This window comes from Corvus moneduloides, chromosome 1 (assembly GCF_009650955.1).
Source record: "Corvus moneduloides isolate bCorMon1 chromosome 1, bCorMon1.pri, whole genome shotgun sequence".
Lineage (NCBI taxonomy): Eukaryota > Metazoa > Chordata > Aves > Passeriformes > Corvidae > Corvus > Corvus moneduloides.
The window spans coordinates 24,492,636-24,510,456 of record NC_045476.1 but is presented as its reverse complement, the minus strand read 5'-3'; the positions used below and the strand labels follow the sequence as shown (position 1 = coordinate 24,510,456).

General features: G+C 38.3%; 1 protein-coding gene across 3 annotated transcripts in view; it reads right to left on the bottom strand.

Moving 5' to 3' along the window:
- Positions 1–663: 663 nt before the first annotated feature.
- The window catches only part of TPPP (tubulin polymerization promoting protein), an 88,043-nt gene continuing 70,885 nt past the window's right edge, over positions 664–17,821 (bottom strand). The window contains exons 5-6 of one of the 3 annotated variants that reach the window (XR_004238815.1): positions 8,285–8,415; positions 664–5,478 (exon numbers count right to left, since the gene is read on the bottom strand). Coding sequence is in view for 2 of the 3 variants with exons in the window: in XM_032102317.1 (XP_031958208.1) it covers positions 14,301–14,316 (16 nt within the window). In the remaining variant the exon portion in view is untranslated. Of the gene's footprint in view, positions 8,416–14,183; positions 14,317–17,821 lie in introns of those variants that run through there. The other 2 variants (XM_032102326.1, XM_032102317.1) reach the window with 2 other exon arrangements.

The window sequence follows — 17,821 nt, the reverse complement described above, 5'->3', positions numbered from 1 at the left end:
CAGGTCGATTCTTCAGTGTTTTCCAGGGTCTTCTAGTTCCCCATTTCTCTTTAGGGGTTTCTGAGATCCAGTGTGTCTGACATTCTTGTGTTTGTGTTACTGAGACTGCCAAAGCCCACTTAGCAAGGTATCATCAAACTTTCTGAAAAAAACACCAGATCACTGTAATTCTTATCCAAAATCTACTTAGGAGATATTTGGCAAAACCAGATTTAATCCCAGGTATTCCTTCATCTGTATAATGGTGACTGTTTATACAACTGCAGATCAGTTAAAATAACACAGGTCACTCTGGTGAAAAAAAGTCTTCTTTCCAAGCTTCTCAGAATATGACTCCATCCACCATCATATATGGCAGATGAAGCACCAAGAGCTTTGGTTTGTGAACTCCTTATGAATTAGGCACAAACACTTAAAAGTCTTCAGATCAGCATTTAAACAGCACAGCAACAATTTCTGTACCATGCCTTGAGGACAGAAAAGGCTACATGGATGGACAGAAAGCCTAGAAGCAGCAAAACAAAATAGAAAAACAGTGGTAGGTTTTGAAAGTCTTGCAACATGACATGTTTTGCAATGCAGAATAACCCATACTGATTTTGGCACATGAAAACCTGTAATATTATTTAAGTAAAATTTCAATCACAAAAGCACAATTTAATGTCAGATAATTTACAATAAAGCATTTTAATCTGAATGTAAGACATTGTAAAATTCATCAACTCAGAGTAACCCACAACAGTTTTCAGATGTATGCATACTCGAATAACTTCAGAACTATGCATGCTTTGAGATATATTTGTCCTTAACCCTTAGTAGCGTTCTAACAGCTTTATTAGTTTTACACTATCAGATATTTCTAAGCAAACCAACAGACTCAAAAGGAAAATATTCAGAAAAGATTTCATGCTCAGTTATGTCAAAGAGGTGACAGACTTGTAACAGACACAATTATAGATTGGTTGTGTATTAAGTACTTACATAGGAACATATTTGGATTTTACTGTTGTATGTTCATATAATGCACTCTGATGGTGTTATTTTATCAGCCAATAAGTGGCTACTGCCATCTACTGGAAAAATTATTAAAATACAGAAATTACATTATACTGCCAGCAAGGGACCTGGAGTACAATATCCTTTCTGGAAATAAATTCTCAATAGTTTATCAGATATAAAAACTGCTACAAGAATATTATCAGGGGCTGTTAGCTTAGATACAGATACATTGCAGATATGAAAGTATAAGTGAAAGAAATTTAGCTTAGCTCCATTTCAGAACTGCTGTTAAAAGTTTGCTTCTAAAATTCCAAGTGATTGTAACTGCTTTCATGCTCATACTCGGCACCACACAGCTCTGCTGACTGCTACTCTGTTGCCTTTCATCCCTGTTTCCACTTGACCTGTGATACTCAGAATCTAAATTCATACACTAAATGCTGCAGTATCTCAAGTATCTCATGTTACAGTATTCCCACAGAAATCAAGTTCTTAATTTACAGGTTGCATGACACTCATAAATTGGTTTCTTTTTTGGCTTTAAGTGGAAATTTTCCAGTTGTCAGTCTTACACATAAGGATCTAACTTTTAAAATTATTTTTAAATTTTTTTTTCAAGATACACTTTCCATTCTCTGATCAGATTTTTAACCAGGACCTTGGTTTTGCTTGAGGAAAAAAAACAGCAACCAAGTGTCCTGACATGGCACTGTCTGATAACTAACTGGAACAGAAGAGCAGCATCTGCTGAGTAACCACCTCTGCTCGCTACAACACTTAAGGATGTTTGGAGATTTCCTCACAAAGGTCCAATCCTGCCTGATCTTTATTCATTATCCCAATAAACCAAAAACACCGTAAGGTTAAATGCACTGGTATGAAATGATTTCATTTGCAAAACAAAAGACACTGAATTCAGCATGCCACTCAGAGTTCAGATTACAGATTTAATGCTGCACAGCTTCAGTTAAGGCAGTGCTGACAGGCAAAGTGTATTAACACTTCTGGTAATGATGTCAACACTGAGCTAAACATGGTGTCTTGTCGGCTTGGATGTGAGCACATGACTTGAGCAGACGTCAGAAAAACACCTCTCTCACATGGATGATGAGACTGTCACTACTCACAAATCACTGTATCTGTGTTCACTGGTTGGTAGGCGCAGCAGTTCTGCAGAGTAGAATGGTGAAACTTGCATGAAGAAACAGAAATGACAAACATTTATTTGTACCTACTTTGGATTCTTGATTGTTGCACACCACAGGATACCTGTAAAACCTTATTACTGAGAATTAAGAAATAAAAGAACAGATGTGACTTTATTTTTCAAATGCCACAATTTTTCTAAAGAAGAATAGTGGTCATCAAGTCCAGATTCCTACATTTGCAACAGAAAATCCTTGCCACAAGGACCACATGATGCAAGCATTTTTATAGTAACTGATTCTAGGGTGACACCTGTTTCTAACCACCTATTTCGCAATTTCAGTAAGAAATACTTTTCCTTCCCATTGTATCTTGAAGCAATATGGGACAACATGTTTTATGACCTGCTTTAGTTTCTTATAAATAGCCTTAATCTGCCTACAGCTTCTGTCAAATAACTTCAAAAAGGGAGTAAAAACTGTGGTATGCTGCTCATTTGGATAACCAGCTCCTTTGAGCTTTTATCTACTAGAAATATTTAGAAAAAACATGTTAAAATACTCCAGTTATACCACTGCTTTTTGGTTATTTACACTTCACTCTTCAAAATGTATTCAGTCCTTTAATCAATTTAATCAATTCTGACTTCATATTCATCAAAGTATATAGAATTTCATTAGTTATCAAAGCAAAGTATTATCTCTGGTAGACAATTGAAATTACCAAATAATTCAAAAGAGAAAATAACAATTAAAAAATATAACAGTTTTATTGATTTATATTTACGTACATCTACACATAAAGTATATATATGTACATACTAGAACTGAAGTCAGATTTAAATGGAAATTGGTGAGTACTAATTTACTGTACAATTTCAATCATGAAATTCAGATTTTTAAGAGCTTTTTAGAGGAATTGGGCACACAAAATTTACAGAAATTAAAAAAAAATTAGAAAAAGAAAGGAAAAAAAACCCCAACTTTGATTTTTGACTCATTCTTCACCACAATAGAGAATACAGATCTGAACTGAGAATTAGTCCCCAACATTCCAGATTTATTTTCTCTCTAGACACCAAACACAACACAGTAAGCTATACACTTGGCTTTGCAACTGGAAGAAGATTACAGAATTCTGAAAAAACTTCTCAAGTCTCTAAATTATTTTTGGTACTGTATCATTGACCTGCAAAACCATCCTTTTTTATTGAAATGAAGGCTTGTATCGGTTGAGTCAGGGAAATATATTGATACTTAAATGAGGAAGGACCAAGAGGGTTGGGGTTTAGTTTAGTAGAGAAGGCTCAAAGGTGATCTTGTCAAGTGTTTATGTTATCTGAATGTTGTATACAATTACAGAATCACAGAATGGTTTGGGTTGGCTGGGACCTCAAAGACCACCTGGTTCCACTCCCCCTTCCCGCCATGGGCAGGGATACCACCCACTAGATCAGGTTTCACAGGGCCCCACCCAATCTGGCCTCAAACACTTCCAGCAATGGGGCATTCATAACTTCTGTGAGCAACCTACTCTAGTGCTTTACCACTCTTTGAGTAAAGAATTTCTTCCTAACATCTAGTCTAACATCTAAACCTGCCCTCTTTCAGTCTAAAGCCATTGCCCCCTGTCCTGTTACTGCCTGCCTGTTTAGAACCACAGAACCATAAAATGATTTGGGTTGAATGGAACCTTCAGAGATCCAACACCACCCTGCCAATGGAAGGGTCTCTCACCAGATCTGGTTGCTCAAAGTCTTGTCTTTCTCTATCTTTCTCATTAGCCCCCTTTATACATTGAAAGGCAACAATAAGGTTTCCCTGGAGCGTTTTCTTCTGCAAGCTGAGCAACTTCTTTCAGCCCTTTTTTTTTTCCACAGGAGAGGTGTTCCATCCTCACTCTGATAATTTTCATGCCCTCTTCTGGACCTGCTCAAACAGATCCATGTCTTTCTTGTATTGAGGGCTCCAGAAGTGGGTGCCGTACTCAAGTGCGGTCTTATGAGACCAGAGCAGAGGGGCAGAATCACCCCCTCAACCTGCTGGCCATGCTGCTTTTGATGCAGACAAAGATATGGTTGGCTTTCTGGCCTGCAAGTGCACATTGCTGGGTCATGTCTGATTTTTCATCTACCAGTATCTATCCTCAAATCCTTCTCCACAGACCGGCTCTCAATCCCTTCATTCTCCAGTCTGTATGGATACTGGGGAATGCCCACACCAAGTCGTAGGACTTGGCCTTGTTGAATTTCATGAGGTTCACACAGTCCCACTGCTCAAGCCTGTCAGGATAGCTTTGGATGGCATCCCTTCCCTGCTGCATCAACTGCGCCACTCAGCTTGGTGCCATCTGCAAACCTGGTGAGTGAGAATCCCACTGTATAAAGATGCAGTCAGACTCTTCTCAGTGGTATCCAGTGGATGGACAACAGGCAAAAGGCATAAACTGAAATTCAGGAAATACCATTTAAACATAAGAAGAAAAAAACATTGTTATGGTAAGGTCAAACACTGGATCTGGTTGCATAGAGAGGCTACAGAGTTTCCATCCTTGGAGATGTTCAGAAATTACCAGACAAGGTATTAAGGAACTTGCTTTAGCCAACCATGCCTTGAACTGGTGGGGGATGGGGATTGGGCACATGGCCTCAAGAGATCCCTTCCATGACACCAAGAAACAGCCTCACACAGAGCAACAGCTGGCTCCTAGTCTGGTATGGCAAACCTCAGAAATAGACACAAGAGTGAATTCCATTCACTTACACAATCCTCAAAGTTGTTACCCTTTGTAGCATGATTTTATGATTATGTAGTGTCAGATATTTTTAGGTGTCCTTAATCTTTCTGCCTTTCTTTTAGCAACCCATACTGGTAATTGTTTACTGGAACATGGAAAATCTGATCAAAAATATTTTAATGAGTTTGAAATTGAGGTAACACATTTATAGCTGTTTTAATGCCAGTATTTTCAATCCACAGATTTTTTCAAAAACATTTTGTAGACTTTTTAACCTTACCCAATATCTTCCAATTCTCTCTTTTTCACCTGGCCAATAAATCTGGGGTTAGGATCTTCTTAATTTTCCCCCTAAATTAGACTCTTAAGAGAAATCTAGTCTTTTATCTTGAACACAATGTATCCTTCTAGCTTTACTATCACTGCATTCGGAATCGTTTTCTTGTAGGTCTTGCACAGGAAGAAATTCTCTGGGGCACATTTTTCAAAGGCAAAAACAGCAGGTAAGAAATCAATCATCAAGAAAAAATATTGTCCATTGGGTCCCACTTTCCAGCAATGCCTTTTGAAATCTCCTTGCATACACTTGAATGAGAGCTGCAAATGAATGTTAGAATAACAGACAGAGATTAATTTTTAATAGTTATGCATCATTCTTGACAGCTGAACAAAAACTTAAGCACACAGGAAATTAGCGCTTCATAAACAGCAGCTGCCCTGAGCAGAGGGAACGTGAGCACAACCAACAGCCAGTTGTTTTGGGGTGAAGATAACTGGCATTAGAATGAGATGTTCAGATGGTGAAAATTCTGGTACCTAGTACTGTGTTTGAGTCTCTTCACTGGCAATATTATGAATCTGTTCCTTTTTTTGCCTTACTTTATTTTAAGTAGATAATATGTTGACTGCAATAAAAATTTCTGAGACAAACTGCCTATACTGCTCTGAAAAATCCAGCATTTAGCACCTGGTTCAGAACTGTGTATGCTTGCAAAAACACATCTCCACTATGAAAAAATAACCTTCCCAATGCACGGAAATACTTGACAATATCTGTTTTAACATAATGAGTTCTCCTTGGCTGGTATGTATTTGTTGGAGAAATCCTACTAAAGATAATATAAACAGTTCCAGACATTATCATCTTAAAACCAGAATTAAAGAGAAACTTTTGAACACTGGCAGAACATCAAAATACTTTCTCCTCTGCTTCCTTCACAGAATAACAATAATTAATTTCTTTTAAAATCTGCATTATTTGTACAACTATGATTAATGGAAAAAATCCACTGAACAGAACATGGATTAGCCACATTAACCCTTCAGCGTATGAGCAGAATGCAATTTCTACACAAATGCAGGAGACTTATTTTTCTGAGTCAAACAAAAAAAAAAAAAAAACCTGCATAAACCCACTTTCTTTTCTTGTGAATCTTGTTTTTTCTAACTGCAACTTTCAACAGCTACTCAAAATCCTCTTTTGACTGTTTTATTGCAGGGACTTCTTGGCAGCTTTATATGGAGTCGGGTTTGTTTTTAATAGGAATGTAAAGGATTTGGATGCCAAAAAGATTTGGGGACAGTAACATTTCATTTTCCCCTGGTTAATGTCCAGTTGAAGGCACTCTGGGAACTAACTACACTATTTTAAACTTGTGAGAGTAGTTTTTGTTTCAACAAACTTGTATTGCAAAATTCTGTAATGGTAGATGTAAGTTATTATTCTCTCTATGTCTAAACAATATTAATTTTTAAAATATTAATGATCTGCAAATTTCTTAGTCTTCATATCCATTAATACGATGAACCATGGAAACATTGAACATGAAAAAAAATTATTGGATTAGCATTTCCACTGATGAAAAATAGTCCAGATGGGCTACATTACATGATCAAGCACTGCTGAAAATCAGGAGATCTGCAGAGGAAAATGGTACTGAATACCATATTCAATATACTTGGTATAATCACTTATAGTCATTACCTTATAGAACCTTTTCCTCTCATTCCTGTCAAAATTCATATGGTTAGAATAAAATGGCAACAAAATACACCTGAATTTAGGGTGAATGGGTAATGTACATAGTAAATACACTCTCTCTATTTTATCCACTTTAATACTTACAGAACTTGACTTGAGAATAGCATTAGACTAAAATCTGAACAAAACTTTGATAGATCTATGCCAAAAGCCTCCTGCCTGGCTTAGGTGGGATAGAGAGTGGTCTAAAACTGTCATCCAATCTCTGAAAGTTTTCCCTGGCCATAAGAAAAGAGAAGAAATCCTTCCCAGACTTACTAGCAAAAAAGTGTCAGATTGGTTGCTTTGAAGATGGTAACATGAAAAAAACCTGACTCTACTTTTAGAAGTTATTTTAAAGGCAATTATATTTATTTGACCCTGCTGCTTTTCAAGTTTCACTTTTGAGCTTTTGTCTTGCACCCTACTGTAAATAAAGACATTACATGTTAATCTCAAAGTAACTGATAATGGCTTTAATAGATTGATGAGTGTATTCTGTTAGCAATAAAATACTATCCAATTTCCAAAAACTGAAAAAGAATTTTAAAAAGCTTACATGGACAATCAGCCATATATTGTAATGGCGACAAAATTAGGCCCTAAACAGCTAACATAAAGAATGGCAGGTAGCCTAAAGTAGATCAAATTGAAAAGGTAAGATGTTTGAGCTAAAAAAAGTCTAATATTATAGGGAACAAGTATGTTTACTATAAAAAATTAAATTAAGGAAAAAATCTTTAAAAAACATCTCCTACTAAGCAGAAAGAACACTAGGAAACTGAGACAGGATGCGAGGAAATGGCATAAAGCTCTGTCAGTGGACACAGATCGGGTATTAGAAAAGAGATTGTCACTGCAAGAGTGGCCAAGCAGTGGCACAGGCTCCCCAGGGAAGTGGTCATGGGCCCAAGCCTGTCAGTGCTCAACAAGGGTTTGGACAGCACCCTGACATGCTGTTCAACTTTTAGGCTGCTCTGTGTGGAGTCGGGAGCTGGACTTGACGATCATTGCGGGTTCCTTCCAACTCAAGATATCCAGTGATTCTGTGGGTTTGGATTCACTATACAGGTATTTCAAGTGACATGAGTATAATCTAAATAAAGGTGCTATCTAATGTATAGGAATTAAGAGAAAAAAAGCACACAAGTCAGATGTTTAACACAATGATAGATACGAATGCCGCAACTACTTTGCCCTTTGAGTCTCTTTTCTTCCTTCTCCCAAACATCCCTTAAACCACAAACAGCCAAAGATACACTATATAACCTGCACTTCAAGTTACAGAGGAATATAGTAATAACCCATCTGCACATTAACATAACTACATACGTCCTGGCCCTCTGTCCCAATTCACAGTACCTGCACAGATTTTACACTTACCAGCTCTTAAGGCAGGAGATAATGTGAGAAGATCAGATCTTGTGAGGAGATTTGGTTTCTTTTCTCTTTAAGAAATTCACCACTACTCAGAATCAGGCTTTTTATCTGTTCTGTATCATTAATCCAGTTCCCTTGAAACCAACAAAAAGACTCCCTATTAATACTGAAAGGAAATACATCAGATTCATAGTAAACATAATGTAAATATTCTGGGAAGATCAAGAGAAATAAAACCAGTTAGACAATCAGTGCTCAAGAGAGTTTGTCTTTATATCAGTTTTTTAAAAAGCTGGCAGTACAGGCAGGAAAAAAGACAAGACACTTTCAAGGCTGAAGACTAAAATGCGACATGGTAACAGTTCAAAGGACTTTAAGGACTAGTTCACTAAACCTGAGTATAAGTTTGCTGTTTTAAACTGAAACTTGGTAAAAACTGATCGGCTGCATTCACAGACCATACACATATTACAGCTCAGAATGTCCCCACAGCAGTTTAAAAAATTCAGGAAAGCCATCATGTTAAAACGTATTTTATTTTCTGTCATAATGCAATTTTACACGAGAATACGATTACTTTCTCATCACCAATGAATAAAATATTTCAAGTGAACAGTTGACGAGGGGTAGCAGTGCTGCACGTACATGTGCCGAAGGGGGCCAGGCGCAGGGATTCCGCACCGGCTGGCAGCCGGCCGCAGTTGCTGGCGGGCCCGGCAGCCCCAAGGCCGCTGCTCCCAAGGCGCAGCCCGGATCGGTGACGTTTCCCGCCCGCTCTCCCGCCCGGCCCGGCCCCGGCCCCGCACTCCCCCCGGAGCACACAGGCTTCCCCCGCCCCGCACGGAGCAGAAGCCCCGCCGCCAGCCCGGAGAGCGGTAGGAGAGGAGCCCGCGCAGCGCCGCGGCTCCCGGGGCCCGCGGAGGGCGGATGCGCGCAGGGCTGGGCGGTGTCTCCGGCCGGGAGCGCCCGGGGAGTGGGCGGGACGGGGAGGCAGGGAAGGAAGGACCGGCCGCGGCTGATCGTGCCCCGCCCGTAGCCCCTCGCAGCGGGCGGAGTCAGAGACGAGTACGTGCTACCCCCAGTGCTCCCTCGGCTCTCCATCGCTGCAAACCTGAGCGATCGCAGTTACTGTAACATGGGAAAATTTAACTGGTGTCGCTTTTCCCCGACCAACAATTCATGCATTGATAAAATGACACCGCAGTGGTTCATGTCAGCAGACCATTTAACCCAGGATTGGGGTTTGGCACCACAGATAACTGTCCTCTCTGAATATTTAATCATAAGCACTGTTCTGTGTTTTGCCTACGAATGCAGCCAGTAAAAAAACCCAACCACACCATAAGAACACACTGATTTTTAGTTGCTGTGTACAAAATACACCAGAATAGCTATAGTGTTTCATTAAGTCCCTTGTCATCTTGCATTTTAGGTCGTAGTTTGCTTTCTGTGTTCAAGGGATGTAAATCTCTGCAAAATCAGAATGTGTAACTTCTTATTCAGATGTCTGTATATCACATAAAAGTACTGGAAGAGAGAAACATCCTCTTAAATTTGATTTCTTAATACAGTAATTAATAAGTAGTTGATTTTTGGGGGTGTTTTGTTTTTGTTGTCTTTCCTCACTGCTCTTCTTTCTCTTTTCCTCATTTGTAGTGCTATATCTTTCTACTTTGCACCATCTCTGGTGTTTATTATGTTGTGCAGTACAACAATTCAACTTGGTAACCCAGCAAAAAGTTCTTGCATAATTCTGGTTTTGTTATCTGTTATTCCGTGAAAGTTCATTAAATTACTACCAGAGTCAATGCAGAATAAAGCATCAGGAGAACATATCTGGAAGGAAGGTCAATATGGGAGGAGTGGGACCTAAATGTTTTCCAGCTTTAGGCAGTGGGTAAAAAACCCTCATGTTGCCTTATCTTTCTTCTTAAATTTGGCAGAAGGCTTGGAATTCCTGCATAAGAATTTCTATTGTTTCCCATCCCCTTTTAATCTGTTTCCAGGTACTGGCAGCAGCTGTTATTATTGGTTTCGGCTGAGCTGACATTAGTAACCCTTTACCTCTATTAGTAGATTATGGATCACAGAATCGTCATCGTTTGGCCTCTAAAGGATGACCTTTAAAGCTCATCTAGTCCTATCCCCCCACAATGAACAATGAACATCTTCAACTTTAGCAGGTTGCTCTGAGCCCTGCCCAACCTGGCCTTGAATATTATCAGGGATGGGACATCTACCACCTTTCTGGGCAACCTATTCCAGTGTTTTGCCACCCTCATGATAAAAAAATTCTTGCTTGTATGTAGTCTGAACCTACCCTCTTTTAGTTTAAAACTGTCCCCCCTTCCCTATCACAGAAGGCCCTGCTAAAAAGTCTGTCCCCATTTTTCTTATGAGCCCCCTTTAAGTACAGAAAGGCCACAAAAAACTCTCCCCAGAGCCTTCTCTTCTCCAGTTGAACAACCCCAACTCTCAGTATTTCTTCAGAGGAGAGATGTTCCAACCCTCTAATAATTTTTATGGCCTTTCTCTGGAATCACTCCCACAGGTCCATGTCTGTTCGTTGCTGGGGACCCCAGAGCTGGATGCAGCACTTCAGGTGGGATCTCACCAGAGCAAAGCATGTGAATCACCCCCCTTTACCTGCTGGCCATGCCGCTTTTGATGCAGCCCAGGATGCAGCTGGCTTTAAGAGCTAACTTAATTTAGATGTGCCATTGACATACTTCAGTCAATTTTTAATTGTTTCTTGAACTTTGAGTAATGTGAAATACAAAGGGTTTTTCATAATTCAATGCTTGAAAACCAAAAGTTTTCGAAAATGATGTAATGCTCTAACATCCCAGGGTACTTGGAAATAGCATTCCTAGATACGGAAACTACGCTCATTAAGGCTTATAAATCCTTCACAAAAGAAAATGTTACATGTGGAGTTAAATCATGGGAGGGGTAAAGGTCATGCCCGATACACAGACTGAGAGTAGGAGCTCCCAGTTTAGAAATATATACTTTGTTTCTTGTATCCTGGCTAGATTTTACTCTGAAAGCCTCCTGCACTGTATTAATACCCTTTCTTCACAGTTGTTCCTACAGAAATACTGTCATAGAGTTCAGCAGAGATAGGCCCAAGACTACCACAAAACTCAGGGAACACACAAACCACCTTCTCTCTCATAAACTACCTCTACATTAAAAAAAAAAAGAAATTGTATTTATGACTCATATGACACATGTTCTTTGTGGACAAAACCCTCATATATTTAGAAACTGAGTTTTTATTGTTCCGTAGCTTCTTTCCTAAGGAAGATCAAGCACAGGTCTGTGTACCTGATGTGTGTTTTCCTTGTACATGAGAGTGATTTGCATAATATGCACCTGCTATAAATACTTGTTTTCAAGGAAAAGTTGGAAGCATAGAGGTTATTTTATCCTGGAGAGTGGGTATGCAGGGTATTGAGCAAGTGTTGGCTTTATATTAAGTAGCATTTGAAAGACGTAATAGCTCTTTCTAGCATCTTTTTGCAATGGTTACCATATTATTAGTATTACCAGCTCTACCATTAAAAAAACACCAAAAAGCCCCTCAAACAGCAGCAAGAAATTAAAGCCTCCTATTTTTGTTTAATACTGAAAATGTTGTCCAAATTTTTGACATTCTGTAGAATAGTTTCATCATGCATTTTGTATTAGCCCTATTAAGCATTAAAATACGTAGAAGATGTTACCTGCCTTTCTTATAAATATGCTGAGGTTATGGATGTTCCCAGTCATGCCCCCACCCTGCCTGCCCTTTTTCTCTGAAGTAGGTGATGTGCCATCCTTGCTCCTTTCTGACAGGAGAAAATTACTCCTTTTTGAAATTCTCTGAAAAAAATAGTCACCTGAAATCCCTAGATCTCTCTCATAATGCAGTGGTTATTCTGGAGGTAAGAACTTTGGTTGGTTGGTTGGTTGGTTGGTTGATTGGAGTTTTCTTAACAACTAAGGTTAAGAAAGATGTAACCAATACCCACAAAATCTTAAAAGCCTATAGAAGACAAGGTTCCAACAGTGTCAGCTGTGCAGAGCAACATTGCAACAGTTACATTTGTGAAATGCGGGACTTTCAGTCCCTAAGTCAGTTGCAACATACCACTGTAAATAAGGCGGTGATTCCTGAGACATGTATCCTAAGAAGTGGGTAGGTTGCATGCAGAGGTGGTAACTTTACTTCTGCACTTGATCATCAGCATCTAAAACATATTTTCCTGAAGCTATTCAAAAGACCCTTTAGAAAGCATGCATGGATTTAGTCTATTTCAAAGTGAGCACTCGGAACAAACCAACCTTTGGCAGTGACCTGAGTGAAGTAGACTTAGAGCTTGGAAATGCATTTCAAACTTCTTGTCTTTCACAAAGACTACATTACACCAGTGGGTGAGTATGTAGAAGAACATATTGCCTCTGCATGTTGAACTGACAACACTTGAAGGAACTTCTCTTTAATAGCAACTGATTTCACAGGAACTCACAAACACAGCAAATCGCAGAACTCTTGGCAGCATCATGGGAATCCAAGGTGCTTCACATGGGGATCCTGAATAGTTGTTTCTGTTCCAGAGGTACTTTAGCTACTTACAGTTTTTTATTGAAAAATGGCATCAGTATATTATTACTTTTGAAGTTTTTCTGACTCAGGTGGGATAGCAATTAAGTCTATATGTGAACTGAAGCTGAGCAGTAGTGTTGCTGAAACAAATGTATCTGCTGCTTCCTATCACAAACACTAAGACGTTTGTACGGCCGAATGTCGAAATAAATCTAAAAAAACTTATATATATATTTGAACACTAAAAAATACCCCAGTTGGTAATCTTTCAGCTGGATCAGCTTCCCAGTTTGGTTAACTGTAGAGATTTAACACCTGTTATAGTCAAAAGATACAATGCAGAAAATGGTGTGAGAACTTGAAAAAGTGACTGTAAGTGGCAAAGGAGAAATAGCACTTAGGTTTCACATGCTGCTTTAAAAGCTGGTTGTCATGCATTACACTAAGATTTTTTTTGGGGGGGGGGTAATTAAAATGAAATTTGTGAGTTTTACTTTTTGTAACTTTTTGCGATGGTAATACAAAAATAAAATCACTATTTTTCCAGGTTTGTAACCAAGAGAGTATTTTCATGAAAAAAAAATTTGAGTGAATGAATGCCTTGCTGATGCAGCAAGGCTTTTGTTCCTGTATCCTTCCTTGTCATGGCAGAGATCCCAACTCACTCCTTGGTCCATGGCTCCTGGCCACTTAGTCCTGCACATTCCTTTGCTTTCCCTCTGGCACTCATCAGACAACTCTTCAAGTTCATTAATCTAGCAAAGAAGAGAGTCTTCTTTTTCCTGAAAGACTTGTTTTTTGGCAAGTTGACATATGACATGAGCTCACAGAGGAATCCAGAGAACACAAGAGTTTGTGCACGGCAAAAACTATGTGCATTGGCAACTCCTGATAGGAAGCATGGAGAATGAAAAAAACGGGAAAAGGACTGTCATCTCCCTCTCTTTCAGGGTACGTGAGCTTTTACATCAGGTCATCTTGACATGTAACAATCCCAGGTTGATGAATGCCAAGATTAAAGAGCAGAATTTGTAATTCAGTCTTGTTTATTTTCTAACTTTATGCTCATCTAAATTAAAAGGTTCTTTTGGACTACTCTGGCTTCTTTTCTATCAGTCTGGAAATATAAAATTATTTCCGACTAAGGTTGTTTTGAAGTAAGGATCAAAGTAAAACCCAGGAAATACAAAACAGTACTATATTTTGTATTTAAGCTTTTATATTACTGTCCTATCAGGATATGACATGATTCATTTTCAGATATTCACAGGTATTCACAAACCCCACTTAGAAATTGACGATACACACAAATGTTTTTGCCAAGATAGCTTTATTTCCTTTTCCTTGGAAATGTTGTCTTATCTTGTGCTCACAGTAGCATCAGGGAAGAAAACTAGATTCTGTTTCCCCTGGGAAGCTGTGCTGTTTCTAATTGCCTTTGGAGCTGCAAAACAAATCGCCATATTATTGCTTTGTAAACTTCCATCTGTCATCCATATTGTAGTTTATTGCTTCACCACTGATACAAAGGCCACAGTGAAGATAGCTACTTCTATTAATAGTTACTAGTGTAACTAACACTATTAACTGATTAGTTAACACTGTTAACTAACTAGCAAGAGGTATATTGGGAGTGGAAGTTAACTGTGAGACCTTCCTATGTTTTCTGTGACTTTTGTAGAGTTATTTCTGTACTATTTTTTGCAAGTAAAGTTATTTTTTCAATTTTCCCTGCTACCAAATTTCAAAGCAGACAGTTTGCATGCTTACCTTTGTGTGATTGAAATCACATAGTTTCATGTGTAAGACTAAGTTAAGGAATAGTCATCATATTCAAACAAAGTATTCGGAAGCTTTCCTAGTTGTACATGAAGTCCCAATGCTACTGACATCAGTCATCAACTTCGGCCCCAGAACCTATTGCCAAAAATTCTCATTGTTCAATACCAACCTGAATTTTCTACATGTCTTGCTCTTGCATGTTGCTGCTCTATATTTGTCATGCTTTCTTTATATTTCTAGATATTCTAAAGTATCATCAAAATAAAGTCAGCAAGTTTGTTCCTAATGCTTCCTTTATAGCTCTAACATATGCTGTCAATGGGAGATGAATTTTAGCAACTTACATAATAAAATAGATTTTTCAAAATGACCATCACAAAGCAATCTTTTCCTGACATATGAGTTTAAAAAAATTAAAATATTCTTTTCTCTGAAAAATGGCTAAATTTACATGACTTATCAAGGTTTTGTGTACAGTTACTATGTCGGCATCAATGTCGTGTCCTACAATGCTATCTTGAGTGCACTTACTTTTATCAACAACATTTTTTACCCACCTCAGTATTGATTCATGACATTACTGAAATAAAAGTTCATCAATCAAATCTGAAAGATTTCGTGGCATTGCTCAAACTTCCTGACTTAAACACTTGTACAAGTCCTAATTAAATCAATTCCTTTTGTAGATGATTGTCCAGTGAGTGATAAGTGAGTGAAATGCATCTCTGGTGCAATTTAGTACAGATAATGCATTAAAATTAGGTCTTCCTCAGCAACAGAATTGAACAATCAAAGGAACAAATGCATTAATTGAATTGTGATATTGCAATGCTGTCACACAAGTTTGAGCTTCATTCGAAAGTGAATAGTACAGTTAGATGAGATCAGGAAAAAAATGTAGGGAAACACGTAAAAAAACCTACAAGACTTCACTCACCATTTAAATTTTGCCTAAGTATTAGGAAGGATAATTACACATATAGTACTGCAGCCTCGCAGTGTGGTGAACTGGTTACATACAGCTTCATGGTTCAGCGCCTGGAATGTTTCTGGTACATCACATGTCTCATTTAAAAATAGCTGTCTTGCAGCACATTCAGCAGCACAGATGCAGCAGAGACATCTAACAAGTCTTGTCAGTTTCTTGTGCATTAATTCACTTTTGAAGGCACCTTTTCAGCTGGCATCCCATGTAATCAATTAGTCTCTTGACATTCACACATCGTTTGTGGACTCATTAAGACATTAATTTTCAACACCAGCATCCTATGTTCCTGCTAGCTTGTTTCTAAATCTGGAATGGGTTTGCAAGCATTTTGGGAACTGAGTATCACTAGTTAGCATAGGGGAAAAAGAATTTCTGATGTGCTCAGAATGGGTTTGCTGTTTTGAAATACCTGGTTTGTGCGTGGTTTGGCTGCATTTAAATTTCCATTCTGTTGGTTCTTTGTGTTTATATAACTGCATATTGTGCCTTTAAGTACCCCTCTGGCAATAAAAAACAAATTTATGTTTTGAATGCTAGCTTTGGCTCTATTATTTTGTTATGCCCAGATATAGTATTAGAATATAGTAATTACAATTAATTTTAGTATTCTGTTTTTAATATATTTCTGTGAATTTTTTTTATAACTTTCTATTTTTTTATATGTATGCTCACATAAATAGAGGCACAATATAATTTTTAGCTTGCCCAGTGTTTTCCAGTTCAGCAGTACTCCATTGTCTCCTCCTTACCTAGAAGATTGCGGCCTTCTGAGCTGCTCTCAGGCAAACCACCCTGCCATTAACTGGTCTAAATTAGCAGACTTATTTTAGCCATCTGATTTTAATTGTGGAGATCGTTAACTCATCAGGCTTTTAGTCCTACATTTTAAAAGCTCTCACAATGATTTACTTGTAATGTATTTACTTGTAAATAAAATAAAGGCTTTACATTTTTACCAGACCTATCACTGTCTGGAATACTTTTATAAGTCTCCTTTCTGTAAAGCTATGGGTAGCATGTAGAAGGTTAAGCAATATAAACTTCTAACAAGAAGTTGTGTTGTCTAGTTTCTATTCAGCTGAAATGACTCTGCAGCATGTGTTGTCTGTAGAACTTGCTCACATGGAGAATCCATACACTCTAGTATCTCTATTCTTGCTCCTCTTAACTTGTTTTATTTACATAACTTCCTTGGCATGCTCAAACTTAGGTGTCTAAGGTGGACCCATCAACTTATATTCAGGGCCGTCACCTTCAGTTATAACTGCTTTTTTTATATGAGCATGTGATTCTATAGGTATCTTTAAAAAGGTGAGTCAATAGAGCAAGTTATTCTGAATAAATGTATTCTGGGTAAACTTACATTACTTTTCCTATTCCCACCCAAAAGCAACAAGATAATTTCTAAATTACATTAAGTTTCATGTTTACAAATGTATAGCAAAGAGCAAACTAGACTTGGTTTACTGTTAAGAAGGAACTTAACCAAGCTTGAGAAGTTGGCAGACATAACTGAGTTCTGCAAAGACAAATGCAATGTGTGGTACCTTGGGTAGAACAAACCCCTGCATCAGGTACAGGATCTGACAGGTTATGTACCAGCTCTGAAGAAAATTTGGGTTTTTTCCAGGTACTGAGCTGAACGTGACTGCAATGCAAGTTGGGCTTTATTAATGAGAGCAGATTAAGAGAATAAATTATTTCTGTCTACTCAACACTTATGAGGCAGTGGTGTATCCCACTTTGGGGTTCCCCACGTAAAAAAGAGGTTATAAAACATAAGAGTCCAGAGAAAATGGTATAGGCTGGAACATACACTAGGAACAGGCTGAGAGATACAGTTTTGTTTACCCTGGAGGAAAATTGGGGAAAAGGGAGCAGGACGAAAATCTTAAATGCTATCTTCCACATGGGGGCATATGGAGAAGATTAAGCCAGATTTTCACAAATACACACAGTAAAATGACAAGAGGCAGCTAACATTTCCATGGCAACAAAGACAATTCCAGCTGGATGTAAAAGGATTTTTTCCACTGGTCAAGCACCTAGGATGACTTTTGAAATAAGACTCAACAGAACACCATGCAGCAGCTTTGTTGACACTGAAGTTAGAGAGCTCAGTTAAGCAAAAGTTGGACAATTGAGAACATGGAGAGGTCCCTTACAGCCTGAGTGATTT